The 18,834-nt window shown below is 67.0% G+C and overlaps 5 protein-coding genes across 5 annotated transcripts; 2 read left to right on the forward strand and 3 right to left on the reverse strand.

Moving 5' to 3' along the window:
• Positions 1-1,347: 1,347 nt before the first annotated feature.
• On the forward strand, positions 1,348-1,788 carry EMIHUDRAFT_352281 (hypothetical protein; the record flags this gene model as incomplete). The annotated part of the gene is made up of 1 exon (XM_005786664.1): positions 1,348-1,788. The coding sequence occupies exon 1, from the start codon at positions 1,357-1,359 to the stop codon at positions 1,783-1,785; it is 429 nt and encodes a 142-aa protein (XP_005786721.1). The 5' UTR covers positions 1,348-1,356.
• Positions 1,789-6,908: 5,120 nt separating this feature from the next.
• On the reverse strand, positions 6,909-7,561 carry EMIHUDRAFT_433967 (hypothetical protein). The gene is given in 2 exon segments (XM_005786665.1): positions 6,909-6,984; positions 7,001-7,561. 1 exon segment carries the CDS (start codon positions 7,534-7,536, stop codon positions 7,252-7,254), a length of 285 nt encoding a protein of 94 aa, XP_005786722.1. The 5' UTR covers positions 7,537-7,561; the 3' UTR covers positions 6,909-6,984; positions 7,001-7,251.
• Positions 7,562-10,202: 2,641 nt separating this feature from the next.
• Positions 10,203-12,089, reverse strand: EMIHUDRAFT_98688 (hypothetical protein; the record flags this gene model as incomplete). Its single annotated transcript, XM_005786666.1, has 2 exons — positions 10,203-10,588; positions 11,072-12,089. 2 exons carry the CDS (start codon positions 12,087-12,089, stop codon positions 10,203-10,205), a joined length of 1,404 nt encoding a protein of 467 aa, XP_005786723.1.
• A 565-nt stretch (positions 12,090-12,654) lies between these two features.
• EMIHUDRAFT_98689 (hypothetical protein) lies at positions 12,655-14,253 on the forward strand (the record flags this gene model as incomplete). Its single annotated transcript, XM_005786667.1, has 1 exon — positions 12,655-14,253. One exon carries the CDS (start codon positions 12,655-12,657, stop codon positions 14,251-14,253), a length of 1,599 nt encoding a protein of 532 aa, XP_005786724.1.
• A 234-nt stretch (positions 14,254-14,487) lies between these two features.
• EMIHUDRAFT_462555 (hypothetical protein) lies at positions 14,488-17,512 on the reverse strand (the record flags this gene model as incomplete). Its single annotated transcript, XM_005786668.1, is given in 8 exon segments — positions 14,488-14,511; positions 14,596-14,627; positions 14,647-15,238; positions 15,313-15,430; positions 15,498-15,523; positions 15,628-15,942; positions 16,337-16,604; positions 16,847-17,512. 6 exon segments carry the CDS (start codon positions 17,510-17,512, stop codon positions 14,712-14,714), a joined length of 1,920 nt encoding a protein of 639 aa, XP_005786725.1. The 3' UTR covers positions 14,488-14,511; positions 14,596-14,627; positions 14,647-14,711.
• Positions 17,513-18,834: the final 1,322 nt, after the last annotated feature.

The raw sequence follows: 18,834 nt of genomic DNA on the forward strand, positions 1-18,834 counted from the left end.
ATGTCTCGTGGCGGGTGACCAACGATGAGCGTGTCGATGAGGTGGGCCGCGCGCGATCTGCTGCTGGACCCTACCGTCCGCGGTGCGTGAGCAAAGCCGAGCGGCCGCGGGTCGCCGTGGGCGGGTCGCAACGCGCCTGTTTTCTTTTCCTTTGGCAAACATTTCCCTCCCCCCCAGCCCCAGGGCCTCCAGGGCTCGCACCTCAACCTCTCATGGATAGACCAGCGCACAGCGAGTTAGCTATTTCAAAAACGTGGAAATCGAAGAAAGAAAGAAATTTGCGTGGGCCGCAGAATGCTCGCCTGCGCCCGCTACGAGCTGCGGCTCGCCGCTCTTCCGCCCGATGCCCTGATCGCGATCACCGCCGGCGCGATGCGGGACAGCCCCGCTGCAAACAGGAGGGCCGAGGCGCTCCTCGCGCACCACAGCCCTCCGCCCGCCGTCGCGACCGACGTCCTCGCGGACCCGGACCTTGCGCCGTGCGTGCTCGAGAAGACGGGCCTGCGCCACGCGGCCGTGTGCAAGCGGTGGTCCCTGATCTGCGCGCCGCGCGGTGCCTTCGCGAGGCTCGTGGAGACCGCTGGCGATGCCTCCTCGGAGCTGCAAGCCGCTGCGCTCGGAGAGCTCAAGCGGCTGTCGGGAGAGGAGGCCGGCGGCAGGCGGGTGGACGCGCTCGTCGCCCTCTTGCAGGTTGGAGACGAGGACGAGAAGGCGGACGTCGCGGCAACGCTCCAGGAGCTTGCCCGGGACGACGATGAGAGCAGGGTGGCGATCGCTGCGGCCGGCGGAGTTGAGGTCCTCGTCGCGCTGGCTCGCGATGGGAATGAGGCGCAGAAGGAGCGCGCGGCGGGGACGCTGTGGAACCTCTCTTACAACGACGACAACAGAGTGGCGATTGTTGCGGCCGGCGGCATCGAGGTCCTCGTGTCACTGGCTCGCGACGGGAATGAGGGGCAGAAGGATTGTGCGGCAGGAGCGCTGTGGAACCTCGCTGTCAACGACGACAACGAGGCGGCGATTGTTGCGGCCGGCGGGATCGAGGTGCTCGTGTCGCTGGCTCGCGACGGGAATGAGGCGCAGAAGGAGCGTGCGGCAGGAGCGCTGGGGAACCTCGCTTACAACGACGACAACAAGGCGGCGATTGTTGCGGGCGGCGGCATCGAGCTGTTCGTTGCTATGGCTCGCGATGGGACTGAGAGGCAGAAGGAGAATGCTGCGGGAACGCTGGCGAACCTCGCTATGAACGACGACAACAGCGTGGCGATCGCGGCGGCTGGCGGAGTTGAGGTCCTCGTCGCGTTGGCTCGGGATGGGAATGAGATGCAAAAGGAGCTGGCCGCGGGGGCGCTCAGCAACATGATTGAGGTAGCGTCTGGCACGCACGAGGGCGTCGTCGAGGCTGGCGGTGTGGCGGTCCTCTCCTCTCTCACACAGGAGGCAGGCGCCTCGGACGACTGCAAACTCGCTGCTGCCATTGCGCTTGTGTACCTGGCCAGCAGCTGTCCCGACCTCCCCGCTGACGACACTTGCCTCTCGCTGCTCCTCTCGCGGCTGGACCAGCCCGAGGAAAATGGCTGGCGCAGAGACAGCATCAACGCCCTCCTCGCCCTCGCAACCTCCTCGTCTGCGTGCGCTGAGCAGTGGCACCGGGTCGGCGGCGTTGCGGCGCTGCAGGCGCTCGCTCGAGAGACGGCAGAGGAGGGGGTGGAGAGGCAGGTGGAGAGGTGCGACGAGGCGCTAGTCAGCCTCGGCGTGAGGAGGGTGCGCAGGCGGACGGCCGCGTGAGCCCCAACGGAGCCGCATGAGCTGTCTTTTGAGAGATCGAGTGGAGTCTTTCTCGAAAATCTCGTTGTTCGTAGAGTGAAGAAAGGTGAAGGCGAAAGTCGCTTCCTGGTACGGGGGTCGGGGGGACGGAGCACTTGGACTTGGAGTGCAGCGTGCAACAACACCGCACATCCAGGGCCGGGGAAAGGGGGAAGCTAAGAAGCGCACAAAAAATGACGAACCTTGGAGCACTTGGAGCGCAGTTAAGAAAGAAAGAAAGAAAACGGACAGCCCAAGGGAGGGATGGGAGGACGGCACGCCGCCACCACACAGGGATTTTAAGGAGAGGGGTGTGGTGCGCTAGCCGTCGCCCACCCTTGTCCCTTGGGCGTCCGCCTCTTCCTATCTCTCTTCGCAGTCTCTCGCCGATTCTCGCTGCAACCTTCATGCCACCTCGCGGTCGTCCCACTCTCGTCGTTCTTTCCCTTGTCGCTTCTTCTTCTGTCGCGTCGCTCTCCTCTGCCTCGTTCTGCGACGCCGCCGCCGCCTGCCGTTCCCTTGTTCTCTCGGCTTCTTGCGCCTTCGGCGCAGCTCCGTCCTCCTCGCTGCATATCCTGGCCCCTCGAGTCTATCGAGCTCTCCTCGAGCAAGGACGAGTCTTCTGACGCCCACTGCGATCATTTGCCACCCAGTCATATCGTTGCTCAGGTCCACTCTCTCTTCGAACACTTGTGCCTTCACTGATGATGCCGGCGCTGGGGTCCCCTTCGGGTGCATCGACCATCGTGACGGCTGACAACGGGGTTTCCACTGGTTCGTCCTCCTCGGAGTCGTCTTCCCCCTCTTCCTTCCGCTCGGCTCTACGTTCAGTACGTTCGGCGTGGCTCACCCTCCATGCCGTGAACAGGCGCTTTATCCACCCTATATTCTTCTCTCGTTCCTCTGCCCGTGCCTTGGTCTTGTCGTTGTTTCGCACCCATGTCTGTATGGCAATCGAGGCTGCCTTCCCCACTACCTGTAGTTCACTCGTCACCTCTCCCGCGAGCTCCCCTCTCTTTCTTTCGGGTATGTGGTCCGTGAGTGCGGGCAGCGTGCTGAGGGAGGGTGTAGAGGATGTAGAGTGTAGAGCGCTGTAGAGCTGTAGAGATGTAGAGCGCTGTAGAGCTGTAGAGCTCTACATCCGCCGCGGGACGAGGCGCCTCCGTTGTAGAGCGATGTAGAGGCGCTCTACAACGTGAAATCTCTACAACAAACTCTACATCATATAAAGCGGCGAACGAGGCACGGTCGCTCTCCGACATGAGGCGCGTTGCACTTGCCAGTGCTGCCCTGGCCTTCTGTCTGCCCGCCCAATGGGTGGCAGGTGCCTCTGCTGCTATGGCATGCCTCACGGCTGCGACTGGCCGGCGCCTCGGCGCGTCAGCTCGGCTCGGCGTAGCGATCGTGGCCAGCGCAACTTGCCTGGACTCAACGCTCAGGGACAGCCAGGAGCTCCCGCACGCGCTGGCGCGAGTCATGGCGCATGCAACGCGTCTGAATGCTCGCCTCGCCTCGCGCAAATGCGACCGTCCTCGCAGCCGACAGTCCACCGCCTGCTAAAGAAGCACAGCGACGAATGCGGCACCGGCGGCGCATGGCAGGCTGGTCATGACGCAGTTATAGGGTGTTGTGTGCCGTCAGAGGGACTCTCTGTGTGTCAGGGATAGTCAGGGCTGTCCATCAGAGCTCCACTAAGCTCGGAGACACCCCATTAGCGCGGCTCGACCTCTTTGAGTCACTGTGCCTTCCCGGCGGTTTGGCTGTAGAGCCTCTACAACAAACTCTACAACAAAATCGCGCTCTACATCGCTCTACAACGGAGGCGCCTCGTCCCGCGGCGGATGTAGAGCTCTACAGCTCTACAGCGCTCCAGAGCGCTCTACATCTCTACAGCTCTACAGCGCTCTACACTCTAGGATTCCTACATCCTCTACACCCTCCCTCAGGCAGCGTGCAGGCAATCACGGGCGCTATTTTGTCGTACTCCCCTTCGGCGAGCGCTCCGAATCTAGACCCCATTGCCTTTAAGGAGGCTGCCCTCGCGCGTCTCAGGAATGTGGCGGTGTCTTTTGAGTCCGGCGCCGCCCGTTCGACTATTGCTGTCGCCCTCGCCGTGTGTTTGTCGAGCTTCCGCATGAAGTGACGCGCCTCTTCCTTATTTCCAGCGCAGCTGCCGCTCAGTATGTGCGCTAGCGACGCCTGTGGTGGCTCACTGTCTTCTTGTTTCCAGTCGTCCCAGCGCAGTTGGCAACCTCACATCCACCTGCCGCGAAATTCTTTTAGTGCCAGTGCGCGCCAGTCCCGTGCCTAGTAAAGAAAGAAAGAAAGAAAACGGACAACTCCCGTGCCTAGTGTGGTGCGCCACGCGTCAGAAACTTCTTTTTTTGCCTCACAACCGCTCCGCTCTCCGCGATGCTCACGCCACCGCGGCGGAGCTCGCCGGACGACAGACGACCTGCCACCTTGTCAACCAGCCGTCGTTCCTCGTCTTCGATAACTCCAGAGCAGGCCGACCAACTCCGCAACGCGTCGGCGCTCCTCGGCGGCGCTCCGCTGGCCGCCTCTGCCACGTCACTCGACTTCCAGGAGCTCGGATCCGCCATGGCGGCCCTGGGCTACAAGGTCAAGAGCAGCGAGCTGCGCAAGGTGCTGTGCGATGGCGGTTCCGCTCCGGGGGCGGCAGCGCCAGCAGAGTACGGCCGATTCGCGCCGCCGGCCGATGGCGGCACCGCCGCCAGCCAGCGGAGAGGTGAGGCGCCGCACGACGCAGTTGCGGCCGTTGCCTGGGCCCAGGCCCGGCTGCGCTCGCACACACCGCCGCACGCCTCGCCGCACGCGCCGCTGTCAGCTGGGAGCGAGCGGGCCGGCCAGCAATGGCCTGCGCAGCGGGCGCCGGCCGCAGACTCTAGGAAGGAGGCCTTCCTGGAGTGGGCGGAGGCGCGCTGCCCGATCCTCAGTCCGACTGGCGGGAGGGCGGACCCGACGGACCGGTACCCATCAGCCTGCTGCCCTGCCGCCAGCCACCTTCCCGCCCGCCACCCTCCGGCGCCATCCACTCTTCTGTCCGCCAACTGCCCTCCTCCCACCTGCCCTCCTGCCGCCGCCTGTCCTCCTCCCGCCGCCTGCTCCAGGGCCGGCGAGGGCGGCCGGAGCCCTCCACTCGCCCTCGACCCCTCCGCCGCACACCTCTCCTCCCCCCCCACCACAAGCAGCTCCGCCGCAGCCTCCGCCGCCTCCGCCTCCTCGTCCGCCGCCGCCGCCGCCGCCGCCGCCACTACCGCCGCCGCCGCCGCCTCGGCCGCCGCCGCCTCCGCCTCGGTCGCATCGTCGGCCGCCGTCGCCGTCGCCGCCTCGTCGCCCCCGCCATGGCCGCCGCTTTCCTCTCCGCCTCCGGACGGCGACGGCGGCGCGCGGGGCAGAGCGGGGCGGGCCACCGTCGCCGCCTCCTCGGCCGCCTCTGCCGCCCTGGACCCCGCCCTCTCCGCGCCGCTGGCCACGCCTCCCGCGGCCTGTGCGGCGCAGCTGCGTGCCGTCTCTACCGCTGGGCACCCCTTTCTAGATGCCACCCCTCGAGATGCCACTCCGCTGATGCCACCCCTCTGGACACACATGCGCGGCGGGAGACTCTCTCCGACAGACTCTCTCCGACACAGAGGCCCTCTTTGCTGGCGTGCAGTCCACCACACGCCGCGCCACTCGCTCTCGCCTCGACCCTCGCTCTCGCCTCGACCCTCGCTCTCGCCTCGACCCTCGCTCTCGCCTCGACCCTCGCTCTCGCCTCGACCCTCGCTCTCGCCTCGACCCTCGCTCTCGCCTCGACCCTCGCTCTCGCCTCGACCCTCGCTCTCGCCTCGACCCTCGCTCTCGCCTCGACCCTCGCTCTCGCCTCGACCCTCGCTCTCGCCTCGACCCTCGCTCTCGCCTCGACCCTCGCTCTCGCCTCGACCCTCGCTCTCGCCTCGACCCTCGCTCTCGCCTCGACCCTGCCTCGCCGTGCCCCCAGCTCGCTCCACACGCGTCTCCCTTCCCCTTTGGCAGGCGCGGTGGCGGCCTATCCGCAGGCAGCCCCCCCCTCGGGCGGCCCAACCCTGTAGCACCTCAATTCCAAGCTCCGGCCCCTATCCGCAGGCAGCCCCCCCTCGGGCGGCCCAACCCTGTGGGACGACGAGCGGGCGGGAGGGCGAGGGAGAGCCGCGTAGATGCGGGAGACGGACCTCTGTACAGCAAAGCACGCCTTACTCCGCTGTTCCGAGCTGTCTCTCCGCCGGATTCGTGGCCCGTGTGTTCGCGCGATCGCCTCGAGACACGGAACGGTTGTGCCGTGCTCGCGGCCCGACTCTTTGAGATGTTTCTCGGTGGCGTAGGTCCCTGCCCCTCCCCTCTCTGCCTGCCGCCCTGCCCAGACTGCGCGGGCTCTCCTCCCCTCCGTGGACGGCCCCCTCGCTGGCGCCGCGGCAGCGCCCTCTCCTCGCGGAGGCGCAGTTGCGCTGGGCGGAGCGGGCGGTGCGGTCGGCGTGGGTGCGGTGGGAGGAGTGGCGGGTCCGCCGGCGGGGGAAGGTAGATGCCGCGAGAGCTAGCCCCGTCGTACTCTCGCCCCTCGGCCCTGCGCACCTCCTCTCCACGCGTCCCGACTTCACCCGCACGGTGCCGCATCGACCAGCCGGTCTCGACCCTCGTCTGCTTGCCACTATTGCCACTAGGCTCGGGACTCGCCACAGCCTCGCGCGGCGGCACCTCGCCGCCGCGCGGCAGTGGGCCGCCCACAGCGACGTGGCGCGGTGGCGGCGCGCCGCGGCGCAGGCTCGCGCCCTCGCCGAGACCACTCTCCGTATCGAGACGCGCCGGCGGCAAGGCGAGGCGCGGCGCGCGCTGCGGGCCTGGCGGCGCGCGCACTCGGCCGCGTGGCTAGTGTGCCTCGAGGCGGCGCGCGCCTACGCCGCGGCGAGGCTGCTGCACGCCCACTTCGGTCCGTGGCGGCGGGAGGCGGCGGCGCGGGCGGCAGAGCGCGACGCCGCGTTGCGCAAGGCGAGCGCGTTTCGCCGCTGGTGGATTGGCGCCTCCGTCCAGCGAGGCGTCGGCTCGTGCACCACGACGGTGACTCTGTGAGAGCGACCCTCTAGCCCTACTACCCAACCATTACGGGCGCCTCCACAGTCCACATCTCTCACACTGGAGCTCGCCCCGCACGCCCCCCCTCGCGAGACGCAGAGCGCTGGGTGGACTCATCATAAACACACGAGACACGGACGCGCGCAATATCACCGGCCAAAGAAACAGCTGAGAAGTCCGCAGGCCGCGCCGCGCGACGCGCCGCACCCTCCGCCCCGGCAGGGCATCGGTCGTGCTCACAGGGAGAGGGCCCCTGTTTCCGAGCGACGACAGTCATAGACGCCGGAGCGGGCGGGTGCGGCGCTAAGCCGGCGGCGCGTGCGCGGCAGCAGGCGCCCCTTAGAGCTCGTCGCGCAGCGGATCGTCGTCGCCACCCACGGGCGCGGCGTCGGCGGCGCCACTGAGGCCCGGGCGCGGCGACGCGGCCGCCGCGCTCGCGACGTTGGCCTTGAGCTCCTCCAGGGAGGGGAAGCGGCCTGTCTCAAGCTTAGACCAGCACGGCTCGGGCGCGGCGCCGGGCGCGGCGGCGTAGGTCACCTCGAAGGCGCCCGTGTTGATGAGCTTGCCCGCAGCGATGTTCATCCCGAAGAGCGTGCCGTATGTCATCATCGGGTTGGACGTCATTGTGTTTGCAATCTGCTCCGGGAGGAAGCTCTTGCCCACGAACGAGAGCATGAGGCCGCCAAAGAAGCCGAGCTGCAGCACCTGCGCCAGCCCGACGCGGAGGTCGCCCGGGTGATGCACGTCGCCCTTGAGCTGCACGTTCGGGTATTCGCGTTTCAGAGCGCGGCCATAGTCCTCGGCCGCCTTCTTGTACCCTCAGCTCATGCAAAAGCGAACGTCCACGACGCCGTCCACCGCGGCAGACTGGGCCGCGGCGAGAGGAAGGGCCAGGAGCAGCATCGGGGACATGGACAGCAAGGTGCGCGGGCCGTGCGCCGCTCTCTTCGCAAGAAATCGACGGGCCTTGGGTGTTTTCCCTCTCTCTGGAAGAAAAGAAATTTTCGGGCATGGGGCGCCGCCGGAGCCAGATTGAGCGCATCCCTCTCCCCTCCCCGGCTCGCGCCTGACCGGTGCGGCCTCCGAGTCGATTGTGCAGGGCGCGAGAACCCAAAGGTTGTGAAATCGGCTCTAGCATGAACCGCGCCGCGCCGCCGCTCGACTTTGGGCCGAGGAACCCATTCTGCCCGCCGCCGCTCGACGCCGCGCTCGGCAGTCAGGTGAGTCCCGAGTTCCAGTGGCAGGCCGCTCGCATGCCGCCGCTCTCGCGCAGCCTGCTCCTCTTCGGCGACGATCCGGGCAGCGTCGACCCGGCCGAGCTCGTAAACGAGCTGCGGCTCGATCTCTCGACGGCCGAGGATGTGCGCCGCGCCCTCGGCGCGCGCGGCGACGAGGCGGTCTTGCGCTCGCCGGCCGTGCTCCCGCCGGCTGCGTGTGAGGCCCTCCGGAACGCCGTCAGCACCGAGAGCCAGCAGAAGGCGGACACGGTCGACGGCGCTCCCGACCACCAGCTCAACCTCAGCCGCGAGGAGCTCGAGTCGGCGATCGGCCCGGAGGCGGCGGCGGCGCTGTGGAGTCTGCCAGCCTCCTTCCTCGGCGAGGCGGCGGACACGGCGCTGACCTCCGACGTGGAGATCTTTGTCCGCCGGTACACGCCGGCGACGAGGCCCCGTGGAGCCCTAGATGCGGACGAGACCGTCCGTGACTTGCCCCGAGAGGGGCCTTGCGCAGAGAGCGACTGCACCACGAGACTGTCCACGCCGCTGACTCTGTCTCCACGCCGCTGAGTCTGGTGGCTCCGCCCTCGACTCTGGTGGCTCCGCCCTCGCCCAGGCCGTGGAATCCGTTCCACACCGACTCGAGCCGGCTGACCATCAACGTGGCCCTCGACCCGCCCGGGAGGTACACGGGCGGCACGCTGCTCGGCTGCTTCGACGCGCAGGTGGTGCCCCTCCCGCGGCTCTGTCTCGGGCGTAGCTCGGGTGTATCTCGGGTGCATCTCGGGTGCATCTCTGGTGCATCTCGGGTGCATCTCGGGTGCTTCGACGCGGCAGGTGCGGCCCCTCCCGCGCGGCGAGGGCGACGCGACCACGCACGAGAGCACGCTGCTGCACGGCGTGTCTACAGCCGAGACGTAGCCGAGACGTAGCCGAGACGTAGCCGAGACGTAGCCGAGACGTAGCCGAGACGTAGCCGAGACGTAGCCGAGACGTAGCCGAGACGTAGCCGAGACGTAGCCGAGATGTACCACGCGAGAAGGCTGCTGCACGGCATTTCGCAGCTTCGGGTCCCTTCCCGGTCCCTTCCCGGACCCTTCGCTGGCCCTTCTTTGACCCGTCTCGAGGCCTTCTCGGGACCCTTCTCGGACCCTTCCCAGAGCCGTCCTTCAGGCGTCTCGCAGCTCACCTCCGGGGCCCGCCACGCTCTCGTTGTCTTCCTCGGCCGTGCGCGGCCGGCCGCGCCGGCGACGCCGCCGCTCGACGACACGCAGAGGCCACGAGGAGCCCTTCCCGCAGCTTGCTTCGGGCGGACCTGTAGGCGACAGAGCTGCTCGACGATACGGAGCGGCTGGCGGAGGCGAGCGCGCTGGCGGGCCTGATGGCGGACGAGCCCTTCCTCGAGCGGTGCGGCGCGCTGCTCGCCGGCGCCGCCGGGCCCGCAGCCGCCGCCGCGAAGGCCGACCGGCTGAGGGAGCAGTACCGCGGACTGGTCGCCGCTGCGTCGCGGCGGCGGCTCGGCGCCGAGCGGCCAGAGCTGGCGGTGGGCGTGATCGTCGCGGCGCTCGTGGAGCACTACGCGGCCCCACACTTGCGGCCGACCAGCGTGCTCAAGCGGCGAGGCGCTGGCGAAGGGGAGGAGGGGGGCGATGACGCGTCGGCGTGCTGGTCGCTCCGCGCTTTGTTGAGCTACGCCGAGGAGACCATCGGGGCGCTGCCCCCGCCCCCGACGAGCGACGTGACGTGAGGTGTCCGTCTGCGCGCGCGAGTACCGGTGCCGAGTAGTCGGTCGGCGGCTGAGTTTCAGTTTGCAGCAAAAAAAAGACTACTACCAAGAGGAATAGAGGTTTTGCGTCTCGTGAAATTTAAACGCAGGTCGGTAGAGGTACGCACTTGTAGCGTATGAGCACATGTAGCATGTGCATGTGCATGTGCACTGCAGCGAGGCGCGCGCGGAGCATGAACACTGAGCATGCCGCATGCCCTTGCGCGATATGCGGACTGGGTGGATGGTGGAGTAGGAGATGAGAGTCGAGATACACAGCACACGAGGTCACGAGTAGCGACAGGAGCTTATGCCATGGACAGGTCGTCATGCCGGCTACGTTCTAAGAGTGGCCTCAGATCGGACGCGCGGACAAAGGCGCGCGGCGGGTAGAGGCAGACGAAGATAGACAACGCGAGGAGAAGGAGGCAGGCCATGGCGAGGTGGGAGGCGCGGAGATCGAAGCGGCACACCAGCTTGGCGTGCGGCCGGCTCGGGTGCCGGTTGTCGATGACACCCGCCATCGTGTACAGAAAGTCGCGGCCCTCCTCTCCTGCCGTCCCGAAGCTCGTGTCCATATCGCAGAACATCATCATCCAGGTCACGCCGCCCGCCGGAGCGGCCTCCTCGACGAACCACGTGTGCGAAGGGTGCATCGCAATGGAAGGTGGACTTTGTCTGCCTGCCTGCTTGCCTGCTTGCCAGGCCTCCGCCAGAACATCAGGCGTTGCGGGGAGATCACGGCTGCTGGCTCCGACCGCTGGCAGCAACATAGCGAGCAGTGCGGTGTGTCGAGCCATGAGTGGCAGCTGGGCTCTGAGGCGCGGCTCTGGGGCGCGGCTCTGGTGTGGGCGGCAGCCTGCCCCCGGCGCGGTGGCTGAGCTCGTTGATCACCCGTCGCGTTGCCCAGGCGCTTTTTTTGGCTGTGATCAACAAAAGAATTCCGGGGGTCGCCGCCTAAGCGACTCCTGCGAGGACCAAAAGAATTCTTAAAAGAAGCCTCTCTCACAGCAAAAACTCCCACAAAACTAAAGAATCTCGGCACCTCGCTCATGTGGAAGGCAGCGCGCTTCAGGTGTGGGAAGTGTCAAGGCAGGCGCCAAGGCAGGCGCAGTGCCGAGGTCGAGGCGCGAGGTGCTGGCGCCCGCCGGCTGGAAAAAGGGTGGCGCTGCCAGACCGTTTCCGCTGAAGAAGCTGGCGCTCGAGTTGGCAACCCAGCGACGGGTTGGCGGCGATGTGTACGCCACTGGCAGAGCGTTGGGCACGCACGCCGCCCGGCCCTGCTCCCGCGGCGGCGGCCTCAGCCCGGCCTCGGACTGCGCCGGCGCCAGCGGCATTGGGAAGCGCATCGGCCGAAGATCATGGCGGAGCTCCACCTCGGGCGGCGGTTTGGTGGGCGGCGGCGGTTTGGTGGACGGCCGCTTGCGTACCTTCATCGCGCCAACGTTGCGCAGGTGCGCTATCACCTCCGTCGCGCCCTTGGCCTCGATGCCAAGCTGTGAAAGATTCCGCTGCTGACTGCGCACCCACCGGTTGCGGCAGCCCGATTCGGTGCGGCCGGGCAGCATCGCCGCGACCGCCTTCCAGCGCAGGCCGCCGATGCGGACGGCGCGGTCGATGAGTGCATCCTCCTCAGGCGTCCAACTTCCGTGCCGGCCCTCGTCCGCCAGCGCCGGCGCGGCGACCTCCTCGACGGAGATGCTCGTCGACGAGCACGACACCTGACTTCCGGCAGAGTAGCGCCGCTGCTCGCCTGCGTTGACGGGCGCGCTGCCCGCTCGCTGCAAGGGTACCGAGGCCGACCGACCGACGGCCAGGCCCCGAGTGACTCCGGCCCGCCGCTGAGCCTTGCGCTGCAGCCGGTGTAAATTGCGAACCGAGTCGTCAGAGCGCTCGTCGCCCGGCAGCTGTTCGGCGATGCGCGAGCAGTACTTGTGCGCGCTCGTTTCGATGATCTGGTCCTCCTCTGGGGTCCACGGGTGCTTGCTGCCCGAGGGGCGCCGTGGCCGCTTGCCGCTTCCAGACGACGTTGACACAACGGTCTCTTCGTCCGAGCCGTAGGAGAATCGGCTGTTGTCGCCATCGCTGTCCTCGACGGCCGATGACATCCATAGCCCAAGCGTGTCCAATGCTGACAGCGTCAGCGGCTCGAGGACGTCAGGCTGCTGGGCTGGGGAGGGCGCGTGCTGGGGCATGGCGTTCTGCACAGCAATCAGCGTTTCGAAATCGTGCATCGCCTCGTCGCCACTCTCGGGCTGCTGGCACAGGAGCGAGGGGAAGATGTGATCTGCCATTGCGCGCTCGCTTTTCTTAAGAGGCGGTCGGTTTCAGTCGGGACGTGCGGGGACGTGCTTGTATGTCGAAGAATTGTCCAAGAATATCCATAAAAAGTGGTTTGCGTCTTTCGTTTGGAAATGTGGCGGATGCGCAAGATGTGCGCGCCTTGTGTTTGTTTGTCTGCAGTAGTGTGTGGTGCAGCTGCGAGGAATGCAATCATCCGGATCCCTGCTTGCTTGCAGGCGTGGGGCGGCGCCCGTCCATCCTGCGGCGCACGGCCGAGCACTTTGAATCGTCACAAGGTAAATGATGAGGGACATATTCTCGACTGCGTCATGAGTAGGTAAATGATGAGTGAAACATACAACGTATGCAACATACCTAAAAAACGACTGCGACAACTGCAATAGGACATGTCTTGAACGCACGTGCTTGCCTTCCTACCTGTCCGTTAGTCGGGGCAACCGGGACGACGGAAGGACCATGGCGCCTGCGTCCCTGCTCTGCGGGACCAGCTCCTGCACCGCGGCGGTCTGGGAACGCATGGCCGGCGATTACGCCTGCGGCGAGCGCATCCTCTGGCTGCAGTCGCCAGCGGGAGGCTCCTTGAGCGAAGCCGCTTCCTGCCGGCAGGTGGCGGGCGAGTATGCGGCCGAGTGCGGTGACTGCAACCCGCTGCTACCATCGCTGTCTCCCGAGCGCATCCTCTGGCTGCATTCGCCAGCGGGAGGCTCCTTGAGTGAGGCTGCCGCCTGCCGGCGGGTGGCGGGCGAGTATGCAGCCGAGTGCGGCGAGTGCATCCCAGAGGCGACAGAGCCGACACCTCCGAGCTCTGGCATCCGTGTCAGTGGGAGGAGCTTGCTCATCGGCGATGAGCCCTTCATCATGAAGGGCGTTTGCTGGAACGCCGTGCCCCGTGGCGCCGTGCACCCGCCGTCCCCGAGGAACGAGCTCGCCCTTGCGACAATCGATGCTCCGTTGATGGCTGCGGCGGGTATCAACACGGTGCGCACATACACGACCGTCGCCTCAGTGGCGGTGCTCAATGCATTCTGGGCGCATGGCATCTATGTCGTCAACCCGATCAACCCGCTCGCCTCGGATTCCGACATCGACGCCGCCGTCGACGCAACGAAGGCGCATCCTGCACTGCTCATGTGGTCGCTCGGCAATGAGTGGAACTACAATGGGCTCTACGTTGACCTGCCCCATGCCGAGTGCATCGAACGGATCGACGCCGCGGCGCGCCGGATCAAGGCCCGCGATGGTCACCCTGTGGTGAGCGTTTACGGCGAGGTGCCCAGCGCCGATACGGTCGTCGCCCTCAGCGCTATTGACGTCTGGGCGCTGAACGTCTATCGCTACGACAACTTTGGCGACCTGTTCGCCGTCTGGGCCGAACGGACCCCTTCCGCCGACAAGCCCATGTTCCTTGGCGAGTGGGGAGCGGACGCGTACAACTCGAATGGCAACGACGGCGCCGGAGCCGAGGACCAGCCCTCCCAGGCCGCGGCGACTACCACGCTCGGCGACCAGATCATCGCCAACCTGGTCCCGAACAACGGCGGCGGCGGCGGAGTATGCTTCGGCGGCGCGCTCTTCGAGTGGGCGGATGAGTGGTGGAAGGCGGGCAACGAGTGGCAGCACGACGTTGGCGGCACCGCTCCAGGCGGCGGCCCGTACCCCGACCGCACCTTCAACGAGGAGTGGTGGGGGCTAGTGGACGTTGAGCGCACTCCAAGGCTCGCCTACGCAGCCTACCGCGACCTCGTGTTCGGGAGCAATGCTGAGGCCGGCGCGCCTGCGCCGGCTGTGTCGCCACCGCCGTCACCGCCACCGCCACCGTCTCCTCCGCCGCCGTCACCGTCTCCACTGTCGCCGCCCCCACCCTCGCCCCCCGCCCTCTGCGGGACCAGCTCCTGCACCGCGGCGGTCTGGGAACGCATGGCCGGCGACTACGCCTGCGGCGAGCGCATCCTCTGGCTGCAGTCGCCGGCGGGAGGCTCCTTGAGCGAGGCCGCTTCCTGCCGGCAGGTGGCGGGCATGGAGTACGCGGCCGAGTGCGGCGCGTGCAGCCCGTGAAGCGCGGTTGGGGGAGCTAGGGACGGGGTGCTTGGAGGAGAGACGCCTTTGCCAGTGCAGGTGCGCTGCTCCGAGGCGGCGGCCGCCGCAGCAGCATCGAGCCGGACGACGCGGCGCGCACTAACGCGTGCCACCGTATCCATACGTGTAGTATGTGCATACCCCTCGAGCGCGGATGTCTATACGCGTGCGCGTCAGTATCGAGGCTACCGGGCGCCGGGGGCGTTGGGCGTTGCGCGTGTGTGCTGCCCCGCGCCGTTCGGCGCGCTCTCGATGAGAGAACGCGGAACGGTTCCCAGAACGCTCTCTCTCTCGGCGACTGTGAGACTGAGAGCGATCGAGTTTCAAAGAAAACTGCACTCTGCGCGCCCCCCCGCGGCCCGCTCGAGCCCGGCCCCCCGCCCCGCGCCACGGGTCTCGGGTGGTCTCTCCCGCGACAGTATTTCCTGTAATTAATATCACCACCGAAAGATGGCGTCGAGCCCTTGGGTCGACTGCCACATGAGCGTGTGGTCGTGTCCGACATTGGGCACCTCGACCATCGAGTGCACAGCCGGCGAGGCGTTGAAGTGCGCCTGCAGCTGCGCGTAGTAGAGGCGGCCGCGCATCAGCCGGAAGCGCCCCATGAGCTCATCCGCGCACGTTGTCTCGAGCCCGTGCGAGAGGCAGCCGCAGCCGGCGGTCGTCGGGTTGCAGTCGCACGTGTCGTTGCGGCCTTGCAGGTAGACGACGTCCCGAGCCGCGAAGAGGGCGAGAGCGGCGTTCGTGCCGCCCGGAGTCGAGGCTGCAAACGGCGGCAGCCGCGACGCGAGCCCCCAGTGCCAGCTGTCGTAGTCGGGGCAGCGCACTCGCGCCGCCGCGTCGGGCAGCGCGAGCCGGCCGCCGCGCCACCGCTCGGGCCCGAAGTAGGCGTACGAGGACGGGTTGGCGGCGACGTGTCGCACGGCGAAGGGCTGCGGGCGCGGCGGCACGCGCGAGAAGATGGCTGTTCACAGGAGGCTGGCGTGAAGAGCCGCTGGTCCGGGGGAGGGTTGCAGCAGCTCGTCACACGAGCTCCACCGTGGCGCTGCACGATCTGGCCGCCCGACGAGTGGCCCGCGAGCACGACGCGGCGCAGCGATGGGAGGGCGCCGCTCGTCTTTGCCGCGCCGAGCGCGTCCAGCAGCGCGTCGAGCACCTGGAGGCAGTCGAGACGTGTCTACTAGGAAGTGTCAGGGGAAGCGTCGCGTCTTGCGGCGCAGGACCGCAAAGCTCGAGACGGTGGAGCGGCCTGTCGGTGGGTGGTTCGTGGATGACTGGTGGGTGGACTGGTGAAGCGGCTGCTCGAGGCGGTGGCGAGACCGTCACGGCTCGCGCGCGGGTCGCTCTCGGCACCGCAGCGCCAGCATCCCTCCGGGAAGGTGCCGTTCCACCAAACCACGGAGGGCGGTGGTCCGTCCGCCGGCTCCATGAAGCGAGGCGCCAGCACGAGCGCGCGGCCGCCGCCCAGCCCGGCCATCGCCGCTGCCTGCACGCCCGAGCAAAAGTAGTCGTCGGCGTTGCGCCCGGAGCCGTGCTGCACGATGAGAGCGACCTCCGCCGAGGCCGCCGCATGGTGTCCCACCGGCCCGAGGTTGGAGTAGTACGGGAAGAGGAGCGGCTGGCCCGGCGGCGCAGCCGGCAGCGCGAGGCGGTGCAGCGGCAGCGCGCCTGCCCCGGCAAGAAAGTGGGGGCCTCGCTACCCGAGATGGACCGAGGCTCGTCCGAGATAATCCCGAGATCACCTGCCCGGCAGAGATGGTAGCGCAGCTCCCAGCCGGCGGTCCCCATCGGCAGCGGCACCGCAGCGCCCGGCGCCTCGGCGGCTGCCAGGACCGGGACTGGCTCTGGCCGCGGTCCCGGTGCTGCCTCAGGGATGAACTCCGGTGCTGCCTCCCTGTCGCCCCTGGCGCGGACACATGCAGGGCCGAAGGAGGGGCGATCGGCGCAGCGGTAGCCACTTGCGCAAGCGGTGCCGTCGCCGCAGCACACCGCGGCGCCCGCCTCGACGGGCGCGCACCTACAGGCGGCTATCCCCATCTCCTTGTGCGAACCCTCCAGGCACCTTCTCCCGCCGCAAGGGCCGCGAGCCCGTCGGCACAGCGGTGGGTGTTCGCCGGGCAGACGAAGGCGTCGCGCCGCCGCCGCTGGAAGACCGCCGCCATCATGCCGTAGTAGGTCGGGTGCGCAGGAGCGGCCGTGAGAGTCGCCGCCCAGGAGGCGTTGAGGGGCCACCACTTCCCGCCCTGTCCGGCCTTCCTCACCTCGGCCTCCGCCGCCGCCTCGAGCGCCCCGTGCAGCATCGGGAGGCCGAGCCATCCGCACGAGTAGACCTGATAGGGAGGTTGATAGGTGCACCCAGAAGGCTCCTCGAAAGCTCCTCGAACCGAGCCCTCCGGAGACCTGGTCCACGAGGGCGGCCGAGTCGCGCAGCAGTGCGCCGGCGTCGAGCCGCGCCGCCCACGTGCCGAGCGCGGCGTCGAAGGGCGCCGCGTGCGGCGAGAAGCCGAAGGAGGTGTTTCTCCAGTGCGTGTGCGCGAGGTCGGTCGAGACGAGGAGGGCGACCTGTGCTCACAGAGGGACAGGTTTCGAGAAGGTTCCGAGAAGGCTCAAGGAAGGGTCTTGCTCGCGACGAGGCGGGAGAGGTCGCCCGCTTGCTGGACGCCTCGAGAAGGCGGCCGAGGTCGCGGCCGAGCTGGAGGAAGCCGGTCGCGACGGCAGACGAGAGGTTGTACCGCGACAGCGGGAGACCGAGCGTGACGAGAGGCGGCAAGCAGTGGGCAGCGGAGGCATTTGCCACGTAGCTGAGGGCGAGCACTTCGCCCCAGTGGAGTGGCATGGGCAGGACTCCGTTCCAGCCACGCTGCAGAGTCACGTTGTGCCTCGCGGAGAGGACGTCCATGATCTGCTGTGCAAGCCCGGCGTCCGTTTGGCCGTCGAGCGAGACCGGGTAAAGCTTGCGAGGGCTGGCGGGGCCAAATGACTCCTGGAGGTCTCGGCCCACGGTCGCGACGCCCTGTAGCGCCGCGTTCTGATAGATTCCGACGTCCCAGCTTGTCTGAAGCCCGTGAGGTGTAGTGAGCACGATCGCATCGGGCGCAGCGTCGGCCAGCAGCCGGCCGGCGAGCAGCGAGCCTCGGTGAAGGCCGTCGGCGGCGGCACGAGAGGTGGGGTTGGAGAGGAGCGACGGATCAAAGGCGAAATCGCCGTGAGGCAGGACCGCGGCAGCGACAAGAGGCATGACGAAACGGCGACGGTTGAGCGCGGACCTGACAGTGGGAGGGAAGGGCGTGTAGCGCAAAGCGACCGACTCCTAGGTACTCGAGTACCCGGGTGAGGTACTCCCTGCTCGTCCTGAATTCACACACACTGTGTTCACACGTGTTTCCCCCCCCCACCACACACACACACACACACACGGACGTACGCATACGAACCGCATTATGACACAGATTCGAGACTCGAACTCGAACTGGGGTCTCGAGGTTCGATCGAGTGGACGCCATCGGTTATAACCGACCAAGTTTGGTCATAGTTGACCACTCGGGCACCAAACTTGGAAATGCGGCGTCGAAGGAGATATGTTGAGATAGAGATCGTGTCTCGTCTAAGTAAGTGTGTGGGGGGAATTGACCACTCGGGCAAAATCGGCCGAGCCACAAGCGGAGTGGCGGCTGGCCGATTTAAGTGGGGGGACTTTTTGTATTTCTTTCTTTAATGGTGTGAGAAGTAAAAACCCGTTCAGAGCATCCGAGTGAAGAGACGCTACATGAGTGGGGGCCTCGAGCTTCCCGGCGGCCCGGGGTCAAGGGCCGCGCGGGAGGAGGAGGCACGCTTACCCATCACCAGGGCCACCCCGGGGGTTCACCAGGGGGTAGAGGCGGAAGCGGCGAGTGAAGCCCCTTCCCGCCGAGGGCCCGCACCCAAGGGCGCAGAGGCGGAGGCGGCATGGGAAGCTGCCGCGAGCCGCCTTGCCCCCTCGGGCGTCAGCGGCGCGCTTGCGCCCCCGCAGGTGTCTTTCGCGGTGTGCATCGGCTAACCGTTGAGGGGGTGATCTGCTCGTCCTGAATTCACACACACTGTGTTCACACGTGTTTCCCCCCCCCACCACACACACACACACACACACGGACGTACGCATACGAACCGCATTATGACACAGATTCGAGACTCGAACTCGAACTGGGGTCTCGAGGTTCGATCGAGTGGACGCCATCGGTTATAACCGACCAAGTTTGGTCATAGTTGACCACTCGGGCACCAAACTTGGAAATGCGGCGTCGAAGGAGATATGTTGAGATAGAGATCGTGTCTCGTCTAAGTAAGTGTGTGGGGGGAATTGACCACTCGGGCAAAATCGGCCGAGCCACAAGCGGAGTGGCGGCTGGCCGATTTAAGTGGGGGGACTTTTTGTATTTCTTTCTTTAATGGTGTGAGAAGTAAAAACCCGTTCAGAGCATCCGAGTGAAGAGACGCTACATGAGTGGGGGCCTCGAGCTTCCCGGCGGCCCGGGGTCAAGGGCCGCGCGGGAGGAGGAGGCACGCTTACCCATCACCAGGGCC

The sequence above is a fragment of the Emiliania huxleyi genome (assembly GCF_000372725.1).
Source record: "Emiliania huxleyi CCMP1516 chromosome Unknown EMIHUscaffold_15, whole genome shotgun sequence".
Classification (NCBI taxonomy): Eukaryota; Haptophyta; order Isochrysidales; family Noelaerhabdaceae; genus Emiliania; species Emiliania huxleyi.